The sequence below is a fragment of the Fusarium keratoplasticum genome, chromosome 6, assembly GCF_025433545.1.
Source record: "Fusarium keratoplasticum isolate Fu6.1 chromosome 6, whole genome shotgun sequence".
Taxonomy (NCBI): domain Eukaryota; kingdom Fungi; phylum Ascomycota; class Sordariomycetes; order Hypocreales; family Nectriaceae; genus Fusarium; species Fusarium keratoplasticum.
Genome location: NC_070534.1, coordinates 2,322,916 through 2,338,540, shown reverse-complemented (window position 1 = coordinate 2,338,540; position 15,625 = coordinate 2,322,916). Strand labels below are relative to the sequence as shown.

Sequence of the window (15,625 nt, the reverse complement as noted above, 5' to 3'; positions counted from 1 at the left end):
TCATGGCCAAAGCCAAATGTGCGTGCGTCTGTGAGAGTGTGTGTGCCAGCCCCTGCAGCCTCCCAGACGTGTTGCTCGTCCAGGAAACATCGCATGTTCTCTCTCATGACTTGGTTGTTTTCCATGGCGCATCTGCCTTGAATCAGTCGATGCCCGGTCTCATGCAGGTCCAAGGAGTAGTTGCCTCTTGCGTCCTCGCTCTGGGGCAGCATCAAGCAAAAAGCAAACAACCATCTGTGAAAGGCGTTTAGCTTACCGATACCGCGGCACTCCACGTTAGGGCGCCTAGTGGACGCCCGTTCTAACCTTCCAAGGGTAATTCGAGACACACTCCGATATGGTACGGGGAACGAGTCTTGGTGTGGCATTCTGGCCTCCGTTGCGCATCCATCTTTGCCAGTCAAAGGCCTGGGCACAGCGGCAGAGCCCACGTCTATCCCAAGAGGAACGGCTCGCAGCATCTCGCATGAGATCCTCCAAACTGGCCAATGCTTCAAGGCCGCAACAACTTGCCGGCATTTCCAACCGGCCCTGATTTGAAGTTAGCCAGAAAAGGGGCATCCCAAAAGTGCAACTAACACTAGCTTGGTAGGATCATCACTTGATTACCCGGAGATGGGGGTTTTAGGAGCCTCATCCTCGGCAATAACTAGACTTGGGTAGAATTCTCTCCGTGAGGTCTGGCTGACGCTCCATCAAAAATTTCTTCGGCTGCTGCTGGCACACGCCCAGGCCCGTGATGGAACCGGGACGTCACCACCCCGAGGCTCAGACGGTGCCGCCAATAAGAAGTTTGCCTGGGCATGCAGCCTGAAGCTTACCATTCATGGCAGTCAAACTTGTCCGGAATTCCAGGGACGTAAAGTCGTACTCTCGGGGCTCAAGAACACCGCGGCATCCGAGAGGGCGTAGAGGTGAGCGCTGACCGAGGCGTCGCGCTGGCAGGAGTTAGCTAGTCCTGTGAGAGTCAGCTCCAAAGTCTCCTTGATTCAGAAAGATCAGCCACGGCGTGTCGAGGCCTCATCCCCAGTTCCTGTCAACGGGGCGCCGCAATCAGCAAAATCTGGGGAAGTCAGGGATGGCTGCTGAATGGTGTGTGCGCCGTCAACCCAAGGGCCAGGGGGCCTGCAAAACCAACGACCTTCCCCAGACCGGGGCGGGCCCCGGATTGTGGGCGAGCGAGTCCGGGGGATGGACTCAGGCCAGGCTCCGCTAGACGGATTTGGGGTAGCCAAAAGCACGGTGACTGGGGGGAGTGCGAGTGCCCTCAAGGCCGCCAACAGCAGGCAAGCTCGTACTGTGTGAAGTCGACAGCTGGATGCCAGACCAATGGGCGAGGTCGTGGCTTGTTCCATGGCCAAATGTCCCGACTGGAGTCAAGTCGACAACTGGTGGCGTGCAGGGGTTAGACCAAGCAAAGGGTGCAAGGGAGGGAGGAAAACGTGGAAGAGCAGCGTGCGCAGCCCATTCTGGCTTGTGGATTCACTGGCCAGCCCAGATGTTGGTCTCACACGCATACGCAGCAGGCGCGAGGTGTGGCAGACCCTTTTCGTCCCCAAGATTCGACGAATTCCTAGCATGAGTGCGCAATGCGAGATGGGTTCCGAACAAGAGACATGGCTCAACCGTTGCGATGCGCGGTTACCGACACAAAGCGTTGGAAGAAACCGTCTGTTATGTCAGCAATGCCTGGCTCTCTTGACGCTCGTCATGGTGATTCAATGCTGTAAAGGACAACCGTGATAACCGAGCGACATCGCTCATTTGGCCTCCTTGGCCCCGAGCGAATGGCATATCCCCAAACCGACAAGCATACCCGACGTGGCTGCATGAGCTTCCAGCTGTGGGCCAAAGTTGCACCTGACCTCTTTTAATCCTAGACTCCAATGGAGATATGCCTCTTTCTGGAGCTGGGATTCTGGGGTTCCATGATTCCGCAGGCAACGGAGGCCTGTGCCTGTATTCTCTTTCGTGAGCGACGGATCCATTACTAGGACCCAAGACGCGGCCAACTTGATCTCCAACATGCAATTCGGGGTCAATGCTTGCCATTCTAGGGCTGATGGTGAAGCCAATGTACGAACAAGGGAACCTCCGGTCACAGCGGATTGGAGAACTTTTGGAGAAATTGCTCGGGGAGCTTTACCCCTAGTCCGATGCCGGGCACCCTCGAATCAGCCTCAGCAGGTCAGAAGAGAGCAAGGGCGTCGAGCTTCCTTTTCTCGAGCTCCGTCTCCCTGATCGTCCCCAGATGCACAGACGCACCGCTTCCCTGTCATGAATGCATGGGGGATTGCCTGCTCCCCGTTCGTCAGATATGGACTCTTGGCTCATCTGTAGGATGGTGGAGAATAACCCACTGGCAGCTACCCGATGTCGCCTCGAAGATGTTGCTCCGTATCCAGCGGGAGGCATCAAGTTGAGACTCCCTCTGAAGAGAGGCATTGGCTCTGGAACGCCAGCCGTGATTTGTCGCAGCGCATGTGGGACGGGAAACTCTGTGGTATCCACTGTGACGAAGGCATCGAAGCATCAGGCTGCATTCGTGCAGATTGGGGATCCAGGATCATGTCCCACCGGTGATGCTTGGCGCATCTCGGGGGCTGTGCAGCGGATAGCCAGGCCCAGGGGCAAGGATCACTCTGCTAACCGTGATTACGAGGATGCGAGTTGGAGAAGCTAGGAGTATCGATAGCGTGGATGACGTCTAATTCTCTTATCATGAAGAGTTCGGGAAGCTCCCTTGAACGCGGCGACATCTTGCTCAAGTGCTTACGACGCCGAGCCGCAGGTTGACAGGCCTGCGTCTGATTCAGCATGCAAAGGTAGGCATAGGCAGGGCAGAAGTTTCGAGATGCCGCCTCCTTGTCCGGATATCAAAGTCTTGACACAAGGAAATTCGAGACTTTGCACGGCTCACTCCATATGTAGCTGTAGGTTCCAATGATAGCTGCTTATCTCGAACATGGGCGCGGACATACATGTCCCCGAAGCCGCATCTCGAGGCAGGATGCACGTCCAAGTTGGCCGTGTTCCTGGATCCTCGGTGAAGCAGCCGGTCAATTGGAGCAGAGCATCAAATGAGCGCCATGCAGGCGGGCATGCGATTCATCTAGCGCCTGGGGACGAGGTGCCATATCGTTGGACGCAGCGGCCGCACATTCCTTGTGGTCGGCGTGGCGAGGAGGTCCTGTGACTGCAGCAGCGACATGGCTCGTGGTGTGTTGGACAGGGATCAGGGCCTCTGCCGTTGAAACCCCATTCGTTCTCGCATGAAAGCCATGTTGGCCGAGCCGTCTCAGGGCACTTGACGGAGCGCCGGTGTCTCTCGGCCGCGGCGGGCTTCGGTGCTCATCATTTCGCCCATCTGCCAGCCAATCTAGCGGTGAGCGTCGCTTACAGACAATACTTGCGATAGTCTGAGACCGAGTCGAGCGTCCGTCGACGGCAAGCGGGCGGGCGATTGAAAGTGATCGCGGCGCTCGGAGCAGGCGCTAAGAAGCAAGATCGAATCAAGCGTGTAGCCTCATCCCCCAGGATGGTCGACGGTCGGTCACAACGACGTGGGACCCAGAAGCGTCGACGCTTGAAGGTTGGTTGCCACCCTAGCAAGCAATCCCCCGGGCACAAGGTTGCGATTCGTCGCTGGCGTGTCGAGCCAAGACCTGGGTCCCTTTGGCTTGCGTGCAGGTGGATCGCGGCGGTTTACCCGTCGCAGCATCTGGTCTGGTCGGCGGTGCATTTCCTCGACATTCGATGGCGGGATGGCATGGGATGGGATGGATGGTCCCCCGGCAGTTTTCAAGAGGAAACAAGCGTGCGTCGTAGCCTCGATTCGCTGCAGAGCCATGGCTGAGACCCGGCAGGACTCTGTGAGTCTGTGTGACACAACAACGTGCGGCCTCATGCTCGCCCGGGCTAACGAGACATCACGGAGGACAGTGGGGGCCCAAGGGCCGGCGCACGGTCCCTGTCTAAAATCCGACCATGGACCACTCCATTCATGGAGTCCAGTCAGCTAAATCTGGGGCCACTGACAAGTCTGGAACCGCGTGGCTCGTGGTATTATTAATACTTTAGAGCGTAGGGGACGTCAAGGGCGATCCTGCGACTTTGCGGCCTTTGAAACGCATCAGACGGTGGGTTTCGGGGGTTGGTGTTATGCAGCTGTACAGCATCACTTTCCCCTCGCTGGTCAAGCTCCCATCACTTCGAAGCCAAGCTCAAGGCTGGGTGGCATATGTCATTTGACTGATGAGCCGGTTCAGCCTCAATTCTTGAATCCGTCCAGAACATTTGCCACCTCTTAGTGAATTTCTCAACAGGCTTCCATGGGTTCCATGGAAGATGGAAGGGAATAATTTTGGGCGTCTCACCCAGAGATAGGGCTTGCTAGCACGCGCGTACTGTGAACCCTCGCTCTGAGTCTGAGCTTACAGCAAACTATCAACGAGGGTATATTTCCCTCACCCCAGAAAGAGCCCTTTCACGAGGCTGTTGGTTTGATCCATGTTTGCACGAGAATGCCTCGTCTAAGCCGACTAGAACCAACAATCTCGTCACAGACAATGGTCGTCGTCCTCGGTCGTGCTGGGTTGGCTGGGCCGTGAGCAATGATAGGCCTCGCACAGTGACAGGCCTAAGACGAGGACTCACGCTAACGTGAAGAGTAGGGGACCCGCTCAGTACGACGACAGTTTGGGCAATCAGCTGGCGGCCTACGAGCAGCCTCCCCTGCAAAGCATCAATCGGCCGCAACAAAGGCATTGATCGACTGATCGCGGCCAAATACCTGATGCTATTTTGTCGTAAATCAGTCCAGGGCATCGTTCGGGCGAGCAAGATCAAACAGGATAGGGTATCAAGTAGAAAAAGGCGCATGGTCATGGTCATGGGTCAAGCCGCCATAGTCAGGACTGACTGACTGCCTTACTCGGGAAGCTCTAGGGTTCAAGCAGCCAAGAACCAAATGAGCAGAGCCTCTGACCATTCATTCCATCGTCTCAGGGTCGAGAAAACAGACTATTGCTCTGGCAAGCGTCACGAACTGGAGCCTCTCAAAGACGCCATGCCATCACCCTCAGACACACAAAAGTGCATGTGGAATAATTGCCGCAAAAAGCCCCAGACAGCCAGGGCAAGTCAGCCCAGGGCATCACTCGCTACAGCTACGGGGTCGAATCCACGACCTCCATGTCCACTGTCTCAACAAACAAAACGGCGGGCGCTTGGACATGGAGAAACAGGCAGCTGCACGTCATTCTGTCGCGTCTCGTCATTGAGTTACAGGAAATGAATAATAATAACACCAGCAAAGCTCCATATCTGAGGCTTGTTGCGTGTCTTTGACACAGGCTTGTGGGCACCGACGGGCATCTATGTCCTAGAAGCTGGCCATCCAGAGTTCCCAATCGGGAGCTCTGCAGGCCGACCAGCGACTAGCTGTCGGGCCAATCCTACGTTGGTGTTTCCAAGCCCAGTCCATCTTGTTCCAGCGAGATTAAGCGCCAGGATACGACAGCTGTGAGTCTGAGAGAAAAGAGCAAGAAAGCGTCCGGAAACGGTCTTGGAGTTGTTTCGCGGTATCGTATCTCTGGCATCTGGGCCGTGCCCGAACCAGGGCGTGACGAGCGAGCGTCCGCTAACAGCGACGGATCAAAGCCCGAGCTACCGGCGCTGAACCTCGGCCTCTCGTATCACCAACTTCAGATGAAGCTCAAGTTGTCGGTCACGAGGAGGGAGCCATTGTTAGCCTCTGCCAGAAATATTCAAAGTTGCACAGATGGCCTCTTATGCATCCGGCACTCTTCCATCGTCATTCATCATTCAGACATCTGTCGTCTTGAACGCCGAGTTTTGGGTTAATTTTTTCGGTGGCCGTCTGCGGCGTACAGTGCACATTCAGACAGTCCAGTCCGGCGCAGCCATCCCGAGCTCGACGGCCTACCTATTCTCGGTACAGAGCGCCAAATGCCGTGGCAAAAGAGGTTGCGCGGCGAAGCAACGGCGGGTGTGAACATCCAATGGGCTTACAGACAAGATGCATACGACGCAAGCACAAGCAGAGCTTGAGTCTATGGAATAGTGACATTGTGTTACGGCACTTGGTTTTGCTTTCAACTCTGAATATGATCCGTGATAGCCTTTGAGAGGACCCTGCAATCTGACATCCAATTCATCCATGGCTAAACCCCCCTGTAAATCACCCAGCCGGGGTCAGTTGGACCATGGCCGTGCCTCGGGAAGTACCAGATGCGCGCCCGCCGCGCTAAGTACCCTGAGCGGACTTGTGCTGCCTGCTGTGCCCTGTTCTTGCCCTGGCTGGCCCCGGAGGTACTTGAGATAGGACCTCCGAGAGAAGTACCTGGGAAGGGTGGGATCACAAGCAGGGCAGAACAGGCTCGCCACGGTTTAGAGAATGGATACTCGAAGATAGCTGATCACGATCACTGTCACGGCAAAATCATGCCAAGAAATGGAAAAGATGGGGAAAAGATAAAAAAGCTATATGGTGAAAGACCATGTGTTTAATAAAGGTTTTCAAATATGATCAAGCGGTATATTGGGTCGCATTCGGAGCCAGAGGAAAATAGCGGCCGGCTGGGTGAATTCTTTCAGTCCATCCATGGCTTGCTAGTCCATCCCACCACCATGAAGCCTGACGCACGAAGGGTCAAGCAGCAAGTAACGTTGTACCTCTAGCCACTCAAAACCCGTACCTTCTCTGAGCCTCAATGAGCAAAAATGCCTGACAGGGTGCAAGCAAGCAAACCGATGACGACACTGGGAAGCGACAGAGTTGAGGACAACAACCGCAGCCTTCCTCATCGACGGCCTTGCAGCACCAACAAGCAACCCAATCCAGGGCCTGGGCTGCAAGTGCAAGCAAGCCCAAGCAAGAGCAGGGAACCTAACCTAACCTACCTAGCCAGCCCGGGGGTAGATGGATGCTGTACGGGTGCTGCGCTGCTGGCGGGCGAGGGTACCAAACTCGGAGCGAACCACGGGAACTTGATGCGCCCCAGCCCAGGGAAAGGAAAGGAAACGGCATCTGGGGCCACGCCCCCCAACGCTGGTTGGAAGTCCTCCGGCGCCCCACAGTGTCTCGCACAGTGCCCCTGCTTCCTTCCCTGGACCCTTTTCGGCGCCAACCTTCCCCTTCCCACTGCCACTGCCTCACTCACTCACCCTCTCTCTCTTCTTTCCTCCTTCCCCAAGCAGCTCCTGCTTCGCTGGCGTGTTCTCGACGACGACTTGAATTGCTTCACTTCACTCTGCTACTTGTGTGTGCGCATACTGAAAAGCATGCTCTTGTCGGCCACAGAACACGCCTCTATCCCATTCATGTTTTGATTATCGACATCTTCCCTCTTATCTCTACCTCCCCCGCCAAAACAATCGACCCGCGCCCGCCGCCCGCCAGATCTCCCCGCCATCCTATCGCGCTCCTCGGTCGCTCAATCTCCCGCCCCACGACGAAACTGCCTGTCTGCCACCCAACAGCAGCACAGCAGAGCGCTTTTCAACTTCGACGCTTCGTCCTCGACCTTGAACTCGACGGCTTGCCATGGTAATCAACGATTCTGGCGTTAGAGTCTCGCGTCCTACTCTCACCATGTCCAATTCCGCCGCCCCGTCCGCCGCCGCCGCGGGCACCGCGCCCTCCACCACCGACGACTCTGGTGAGCAATCCTGCCTTTGCTGGCACTGCCCCTCATGTTCCTGAGCATCGACCCGCACGCACCGCCCGCCGATACTGCCCCGATTCTGCATGCTGACCCTGCCAGCGTCGACCATCACAGTCAACACAAAGGCGCCTGCCAATTTCCCTCCTCCAAAGACGGACAAGCCTCGTCCGCACGTCTGCGGAACCTGCCAGCGCTCGTTTGCCAGATTGGAACATCTGAAGCGACACGAGCGCTCCCACACAAAGGAGAAGCCCTTCGAGTGCCCCGAGTGCGCTCGATGCTTTGCCCGCCGTGACCTGCTGCTGCGTCACCAGCAGAAGCTGCACCAGACCTCGACCCCGTCCTCCCGTCCTCGCAATCGCCGCGAGTCCACCACCGGCGTCGCTCCTGGCCAGAGCCGCGCCCGCAAGAACAGCGTCGCAGGTCCCAATCCCACCGCCCCCAATGCCGCGGCCAACTCGATGCGGCCTCGTGCCAACACCATCAGCCATGTCGATGGAACTGCCATGCAGATGATGGCAGCCGCCAATGCCTCGGTCGCCCGCGGCGTTCCTCTCACCCACACGCACAGCAGACATCCCAGTCTCGCGGGCTTGCCAATTCACAACATGGACCACCTCTTTGGTGGCATGTCGGCCGCCATGGGCCAGCGCACCATGCAGCCGGGCATTCCCAAGCTTGAGACGGGAGCCCTCGGTAACCTCGATTTTGTTAACGGTCTCAGGACGGCGCCCCCGATGTCCGCCTACAGCGCCGAATTCGACTTTGACCGCCTGCTCTTTGGTGGCACGGGCACCACAATAAACCCGAACGCTCTGCACTACAGCGAGTCGCCGCAGTCGATGGTCTTGGAACAGGCCTCGCCTTTCGGGCAGCCCATGGGCGAGATGCCCACGAGTCAAACTCTGGACGATAATTTTGACTGGTTGACTGGTTTCGAACATCAGATGTCTTTTAACACAAACGAGAACGTGGTTGACGGATCTAGTCCGTCCGCAATCAGCACGACGAGTCAGAGCGGGATTAGCGATGTGATGTTGGATGGGTCGAATCACCCGGCGCCGGCTGGGACAAGTACCATGTGGCAACCCTCCGTGATGGGACCTCCACAGATGCCGAACCCTTTTGCGATGGATCTTAATGGGTCAGTCTTCCCGGATCTCCTGAATGGGGCCCCGTTATCACCTCAGCCAGCTACTCAAAAGATCAATGACCCTTACTTCTCTACGCCTCCACCCTCGCTGAGCTCGTTGAGCCCATCTGTCGTATCGGGGCTCAACACGCAGAACATTAACCAGACCTTCGGCTTCAACGCGGGCCCGGAGACGCCTTCATCTCTTCATGGTGGCAACAACGGTGCCTCGCCAGTGACCACCATCACAGATGCCACCCGAAATGCCATCGTGAACATCCTGTCCCAGTGCCTGCCCTTTGGTGGTCGTAAATATTCCTTTACTTCTCAGGGCTCACCTCAGTCGCCACTCTCCCAGTCTGCCGGTACTGCCGCCGCCCCTCAAGCAGCCAGTTTGCCCAGTACCCAGGACCTCCAGCGATACGTTGGTGCTTATCTTGCCTATTTCCACCCCCATCTGCCTTTTCTGCACGTTCCAACCTTGTCCTTCGACATGCCCGTTTCCACAAATAGTCGCCCCGGTGTAGGTGGTAGTGGTTGTTTGATCCTGTCTATGGCGGCCATCGGTGCCCTGTACGAGATGGAGCCTGCCCAGTCCAAAGACCTGTTTGAGATGGCCAAGAAGATGATCTTCTATTATCTGGAGGAGCGTCGAAAGGCCGACGTGCGAAAAGCAGATATCCGACGCAGCACGGCAGCTAACCAGGGCAACGACGGTGCAGTTCACACGCCGGTGTGGCTTGTTCAGGCGATGCTTCTGAACGTGGTCTATGGCCACAACTGCGGCGACAAGACTGCGAGCGACATCGCCTCAACACACTGTACGGCGCTTGTCAGTCTGGCCCAGGCCGCCAATCTTCTTCAGCCGGATCGCGCGAGTGGCCCAGATGGTCAGGACGTGCAGATGGCTGAAGACGGAAGCTGGAACATGAAGGCCGAGTCGGATCAGGCCGAGTGGCTTCGTTGGAAGTCCGGCGAAGAGCGCAAGCGAACCCTGTATGCCGTGTTTATCCTCTCGAGCCTCTTGGTTTCCGCCTACAACCACACTCCGGCATTGACAAACTCGGAAATATTCCTGGATCTCCCATGCGACGAAGAGTTCTTTGCAGCCGAGTCGAGCGCCGCGTTCACTGCCAGAGGTGGAGCAGAAGCAGCAAACCACAACCGCATGAGCTTCCACGAGGCCTTGGGTGAGCTCCTACGCACCAATGAGCGGCAGCAGGTGCAAATGCCTCTCAATGGACAGCAGCCATTTGAGTCTGCGATGGAGAGGAGAGAGCTCCCGACGACAGATCTCAGGCCCAGCACGTTTGGCTGCCTGGTTCTCATCAACGCGCTTCACAACTACATCTGGGAAACAAGGCAGAGGCATCACAACAAGATTTGGACAAACGAAGAGACGGAAAAGATGCATCGCCACATTGAGCCCGCGCTCAAGGCATGGCAAGCAGCCTGGTCGAGCAACCCTCATAACAGTGTTGAGCGACCGAATCCATTTGGAATGGGACCGCTCTCGGCCGATGCCATTCCACTGCTTGACCTTGCCTACATTCGGCTGTTTGTCAATCTTTCACGATCAAAGGAAAAGTTTTGGCAGCGGGATTGGGACGGCATGGCCGAAGAGCTCTCTCGTGGTAATGAGATCATCCAACATGCTGAACACTCACCCATCTCAAACTCTGAATCCGCCAGCACCGAGCCGTCCGACAACTCAATGCAGGGCTCGGTATTCGCCGAAACTCCAGCGACCCGAACATCATCGATGGATCTTTCAAACAGCCAGTTTTCCTCTGCTCAGCCTGGCTCAGCTGGCATGACCAACCGTTCCACATCTCGACGTGAGAAGCACCTCCGCAAGGCAGCCTTTTATGCCGCAGATTCACTGGCCATGTCGGATAAGCTCGGTGTTACCTTCGCCGACTTTACGAGCCGTGAGCTCCCTCTCCAGTCGGCCCTGTGCGCGTTTGATTGTGCCCAGGTGCTTGCTGAATGGATTGCCACGTTGCAGGATCGTGTCGGCCGCTACCTCGGGATTCTTGGTCAGGATCAGGTGAACCTTGGGCAGGTTCCTGCAATTATGCTCCTGGAAGAGGAGGATGTCAAGCTCCTCGACAAGGTGCGAGAAGTCCTGGATTCGGCCGAGATGAAGATGCGCCTGGAGCTTGCCAACGGCGTCAATGGACAGGAAGCCAATCTGAACCTGGACGGGCATAACGGATATGCTGCCAAGCTCCTCCGCATCACTGCCCTGATGCTGGACAAGGCAGCAGTTTGGCCGGTGACACGGCTCAAGGCCCGATGCCTGGAAGCGCACGCGAACCACATGCGAGCTCGCGCCGAGAGGTCTGTGATGCCTCAGAATGAAGGGCGGGCTAACTAAAGGTGGATGTGCTGGGCGCATCACACTGTGGTTTGCTATGCGGACCTGATTTCAACGTTTGTTTCACGAAAGCCGGTTTGTCCAAGATTTATATGACATTCTTTGGTTGCGATATTACGACATCGACACCGACTTGATGCGTTCCAAGCCGATTTGAGCGCTATATACAAAAGTCCGTGGTTCTTTGCGATTGTTTATATTCTGATGGATGTATAAGTTTGCACATTTGGCTTGTTTTTTGTGTGCTTGGCGCTGGTGTTGGAGGGTCAACATTTGTCGATATTATACGGTTCAAGCGCATGAAGCAGCTTGCTACTCGAAGGGTTACGTTACGTTTGAGCTATACTGTCTCACGATTTCAGGAATAAGCACCGGCGATGTGCTGTATCACTGGCAGACGTTATATGGGTTGATGCCATGGAACGACTCGGACTGGTCATGTCACCAACAGACGAAATCCTCAACTGGGATTCGATTTTCAACAAATGAGGTGCCATTTGAGCACGAGTCGAAGGAGCGCGGTATACGATATAAGAGTGGTTCCGAACTGGTTGTTTGAGAAAACGGTTTGGCCGTCACCACCGACATGTTGATGTTTGACATGCATGTCGGGAATGTACAAATATTCGGTCTTTCCCTCGTGTATGTATGTATTTAGTATCTGGCCTCGATTTGATGGCCTAGGATTTAGAACTGCAATGACTGGACGGTGTATGCACGTTCATTACGAATCACCAACTAGTGCAAAGATTGCTATCGTGATGGACGTTTCCTCCCTCCCATCTTTCAACGATGGCCAACATGATCAAATCACCGATTCCCATGGTCCAACTGCCCTGAAAGTCGTCAATGCGTTTGCTTCAAATATTCCCATATGACTGGTTTCAACTTGTTTGTGTCAGTTTTGCTGCCTGGTAGGCAGAATATGAAACTGCCTTGCGTGATGGTTGGTCTATATTAGCGTGCCATCAGTCAACTACAAAATAACGCTCACTCTCACTCAGCTCTCTCACCTCAAAATCTCAACAGGCGTCACACACACAAACAATGACAGACCAAAAAATAGAAGAAAGAACTCCTCCCGAGTTCAAGTTCACCTTTGACGAGTCCGTCTCGGAATGGAACATTAACCACCGCGAATGGCTCAAGATCAACGAAAAGACGTGGGACTCGCTCGCCACGGGCGCCCTCGTCTTTGATGCCCAGGACCGCATCCTCCTCCTCCAGCGCGCCCCGAACGACAGCATGCCCAACAGATGGGAGATTCCCGGCGGCGCGTGCGACGACGAGGACCCGACGGTGCTGTACGGCTGCGCCCGAGAACTCTGGGAAGAAGCGGGCCTCGAGCTCCGACACATCAGCCGCGTTGTGCCCGACGGCTTCGGGGGCAAGCCCGGAGCCGTTTTCACCAACCGCACGGGCAGGCGCTTCTTTTGCAAGTTTTCGTTCATTGTGGATGTTGCAGAGTACAGCGAGGTCAAGCTGGACCCGAATGAGCATCAGGATTTCGTGTGGGCGACGGAGGAGGAGGTGGAGAGGCAGGCTATTGGGGATAGGGAGATTCCTTTGACGAATTCTTTGATGACAAACTTGATATCCAAGGCATTTGACATGAGAAAGGCCGATAAGGAGGATGGTGAAAAGGCTTAGAGGGAGGTTCATTCAGGTATGGGAAATCCAGGTTATCAAGAAGGAATGTGCTCAGGTTTATCACTAGAGGCAACACTTTCATCATCATTAGAGGATACTTCCGCTTATTATCGATTTATTATTAACCAGTATACCTAATTCATCGGATAGATGGCACTGTTGGCAACTTGGTATTTCATGTTCCCATCCATGGTTATTATCACCCGAAAGACATTCTCCCAAGGCATATCCAACACCAGTGCACCAAAGACTTTTCCTTTTTTCCCGAGTTCCCCCAAACAATTCCATTCTTGTCGTTCATATTTATGGTATCCTTCATCATTTCAAACTTTCATGATCCGTAAGCAACGCCAACACACACATTAAGCATTAAAGCCAAAGCTTGGTTAGATCTTCGTCTTGGGAGACAGCCACTGCCCGATAAGGAGGGCTCGCGCGGCGAAATAGCAAGCTCCTCCTATAAAAACAACTGCCATGAGGAGACCTGCCAGGGCTTGGGCCCCCATGTTGTCGAGCATGCTACCGCTGGTAGGAAGGGCGATGAGGAGGGCGAAACTAATGACGCAGTTCATTGTGCCTTTTAGATAGTTAGTTGACATGTCTCACAAGAGGCGGCTCATAGACTTACCGTAATATCTCCCATAGTCCTTGGTCTCGCATGTCTTGCCCATGCAAACTACTTTCTGTTAGCTTACTGTCCTATTTGCGAATCACCACTGAAAACTCACCTGGAGTAATCGATAAAAAAGAGCCAGAACCGAAACCCCAAAGCCCAGAAAATGCATACAGTATGGGAGCCGAGGTGGTACCAAAGGGAACAAACATGACGCCCATGAACAGAATTGTAAAGGCCATCGAGATGAGTAGCACATTGAAATGCCCGATCCGGTCACCGATGAGCCCCGGGATGATACGACCAAACGTCGACGTGGAACCGATAATAGCCAAAAGAGTGTAACCTTCCTCTGGTGTGAAGCCCGCCCGGGTAGAAATAGACGGCAGGAGACCAGCGATACTAAAGATGGCAAACTCGAGCATAAAGAGTCCAGCTGTTACGAAGGAAAAGGCGGGTGATTTGAATGCCGCCAGGTTGAGGGCGGAGCTCTTGGGCCTCGGTTGACCATCGGAGGTAATCCCGTGTAGTCTGTTGAATGGGATAAAGCAGAGCATGGCGGGAATGAGAAGACCAGCAGAGATGAAGGCCATGATACGCATCGACCACTTCCATCCGATGCCTGGGAACGTGTACCGGAAGATAATGGGGAAGATGACGGAGCCGACGGACGAGCCTGCGAGGGCAATGCCCATAGCCAGGCCTCGTCGACGGATGAATAGCTTTCCAACGATGGCTACAGCAACCACCATTGTCATGGCAGCACCAATGCTTCCAAACACACCGAGACACAGCATAAACTGCCAGTAGGTCTTGCACTCGGCCATGAAGATGAAGATGGCAACATATAGAAGCGCCCCGACTGGACCGATAATGTTTGGGCCGTGAACGTCGAATAGGGGGCCGACCTGCAGGTTGAAGACCAGGGACAGGAACAGAAACATGCCACTGATCCACCCTACTTCACCCTCGGAGTAGTCCTTGAGCTGGTTGAGACTGAGGTACGACTGAACGGTTCCAAGGGACTGCATGAAGCCTATAAAGCGTCAGTGACTGCTTCAACAGTCCGAGCATCGACACGAGGCATACCAAAAGTTGGAACTAGACACAGAAACGATCCCAGAACACATATCCAGGCACTCATCTTGGACTCAACATCCCCGCCGGTCGACTGAGCCACCGATCTCGTCTCGGGATCGCCATTCACGTTGGACATTGTAACGACGATGGGTTCAAGGCCGATGGCAAAGGCTCCGTCGGGGATATCCCGAGGGGGAGCCTCTTGAGTGGGATTCTCCTCATCTGGTGTTCGAACAGTCATATTGAAAAGCCTATGACGAGTCTTTACTACTCGAATTCGAAAACAGCCTCTTGACACTTTTTTGAAGACGAGCAAACAGAGTTGCAAGCCCCCTCCTCAGAGAATATAATCGTCGGGAGTGGGGCCGGGGGTGGAGGCGATAAAGTCTTTTTTTTTTATTCGAGAATGACAAGAATCAGTAACTATCACCATTCAGGAAGGCTACATGAGAACGATATCCGGTCATGGGAGGTTCTAGCCCTTTTCTCTTCCCCGCGTGTGCACGCCCTACAGACGACATAGGGTGCGGACCGGTGTCGGGACCGGAGCCGGAGAGAGGGCTTGCATCCTTCTTTGCAACCAACTGATGTATGGTAAAGAACAACAAGGTGTGATGGACTAGAGCTGGCTGGTTAGCATAAGCGAAGGAGGGAGGGGCCCTACCGGCTCGGCACGCGCGATAGGGTCTCGGCCACCAGAAGTCAAAGGCCGATCCAATGATTGTTGTTTGGAACCTTGTGGCGTTGCGTGATCGGAATTGAGTCATGGGGAGAATCTTGCCTTTTCGTTATTGGCGGTCTGGGAATGGATATAGGGCTAACGACATGTCAACTGCTAGGATCGAGATCCATTGGAGGGAAAATGATAGTGTCTCGGCTTTTGGTGAGACCGCTCAGATACGGCTTCGGCTTTGTCAAGTGACGGCACCCCCGCTGTCACACTTGGCTGTTTGTGTCACCCAGGAGACATTGTACCGGTTTGAGGGGGCTGAACCTCTGAGCTGTCAAGCTTCATCTCACGTGGCATCACAACATGCACTCAAGAGGTTGAAGCAGGTGTTTGTCTCATCTCGATGCCTTCA

General features: G+C 54.8%; 3 protein-coding genes across 3 annotated transcripts; 2 read left to right on the top strand and 1 right to left on the bottom strand.

The window, feature by feature from the left end:
* Positions 1–7,567: 7,567 nt before the first annotated feature.
* NCS57_00870900 (uncharacterized protein) lies at positions 7,568–11,200 on the top strand (the record flags this gene model as incomplete). The annotated part of the gene is made up of 2 exons (XM_053058518.1): positions 7,568–7,682; positions 7,788–11,200. The coding sequence occupies 2 exons, from the start codon at positions 7,568–7,570 to the stop codon at positions 11,198–11,200; spliced, it is 3,528 nt and encodes a 1,175-aa protein (XP_052912349.1).
* Positions 11,201–12,247: 1,047 nt separating this feature from the next.
* NCS57_00870800 (Nudix hydrolase domain-containing protein) lies at positions 12,248–12,850 on the top strand (the record flags this gene model as incomplete). Its single annotated transcript, XM_053058517.1, has 1 exon — positions 12,248–12,850. The coding sequence occupies one exon, from the start codon at positions 12,248–12,250 to the stop codon at positions 12,848–12,850; it is 603 nt and encodes a 200-aa protein (XP_052912348.1).
* A 386-nt stretch (positions 12,851–13,236) lies between these two features.
* Positions 13,237–14,784, bottom strand: NCS57_00870700 (MFS domain-containing protein; the record flags this gene model as incomplete). The annotated part of the gene is made up of 4 exons (XM_053058516.1): positions 13,237–13,427; positions 13,479–13,526; positions 13,579–14,499; positions 14,553–14,784. 4 exons carry the CDS (start codon positions 14,782–14,784, stop codon positions 13,237–13,239), a joined length of 1,392 nt encoding a protein of 463 aa, XP_052912347.1.
* Between the last annotated feature and the right edge of the window lie 841 nt (positions 14,785–15,625).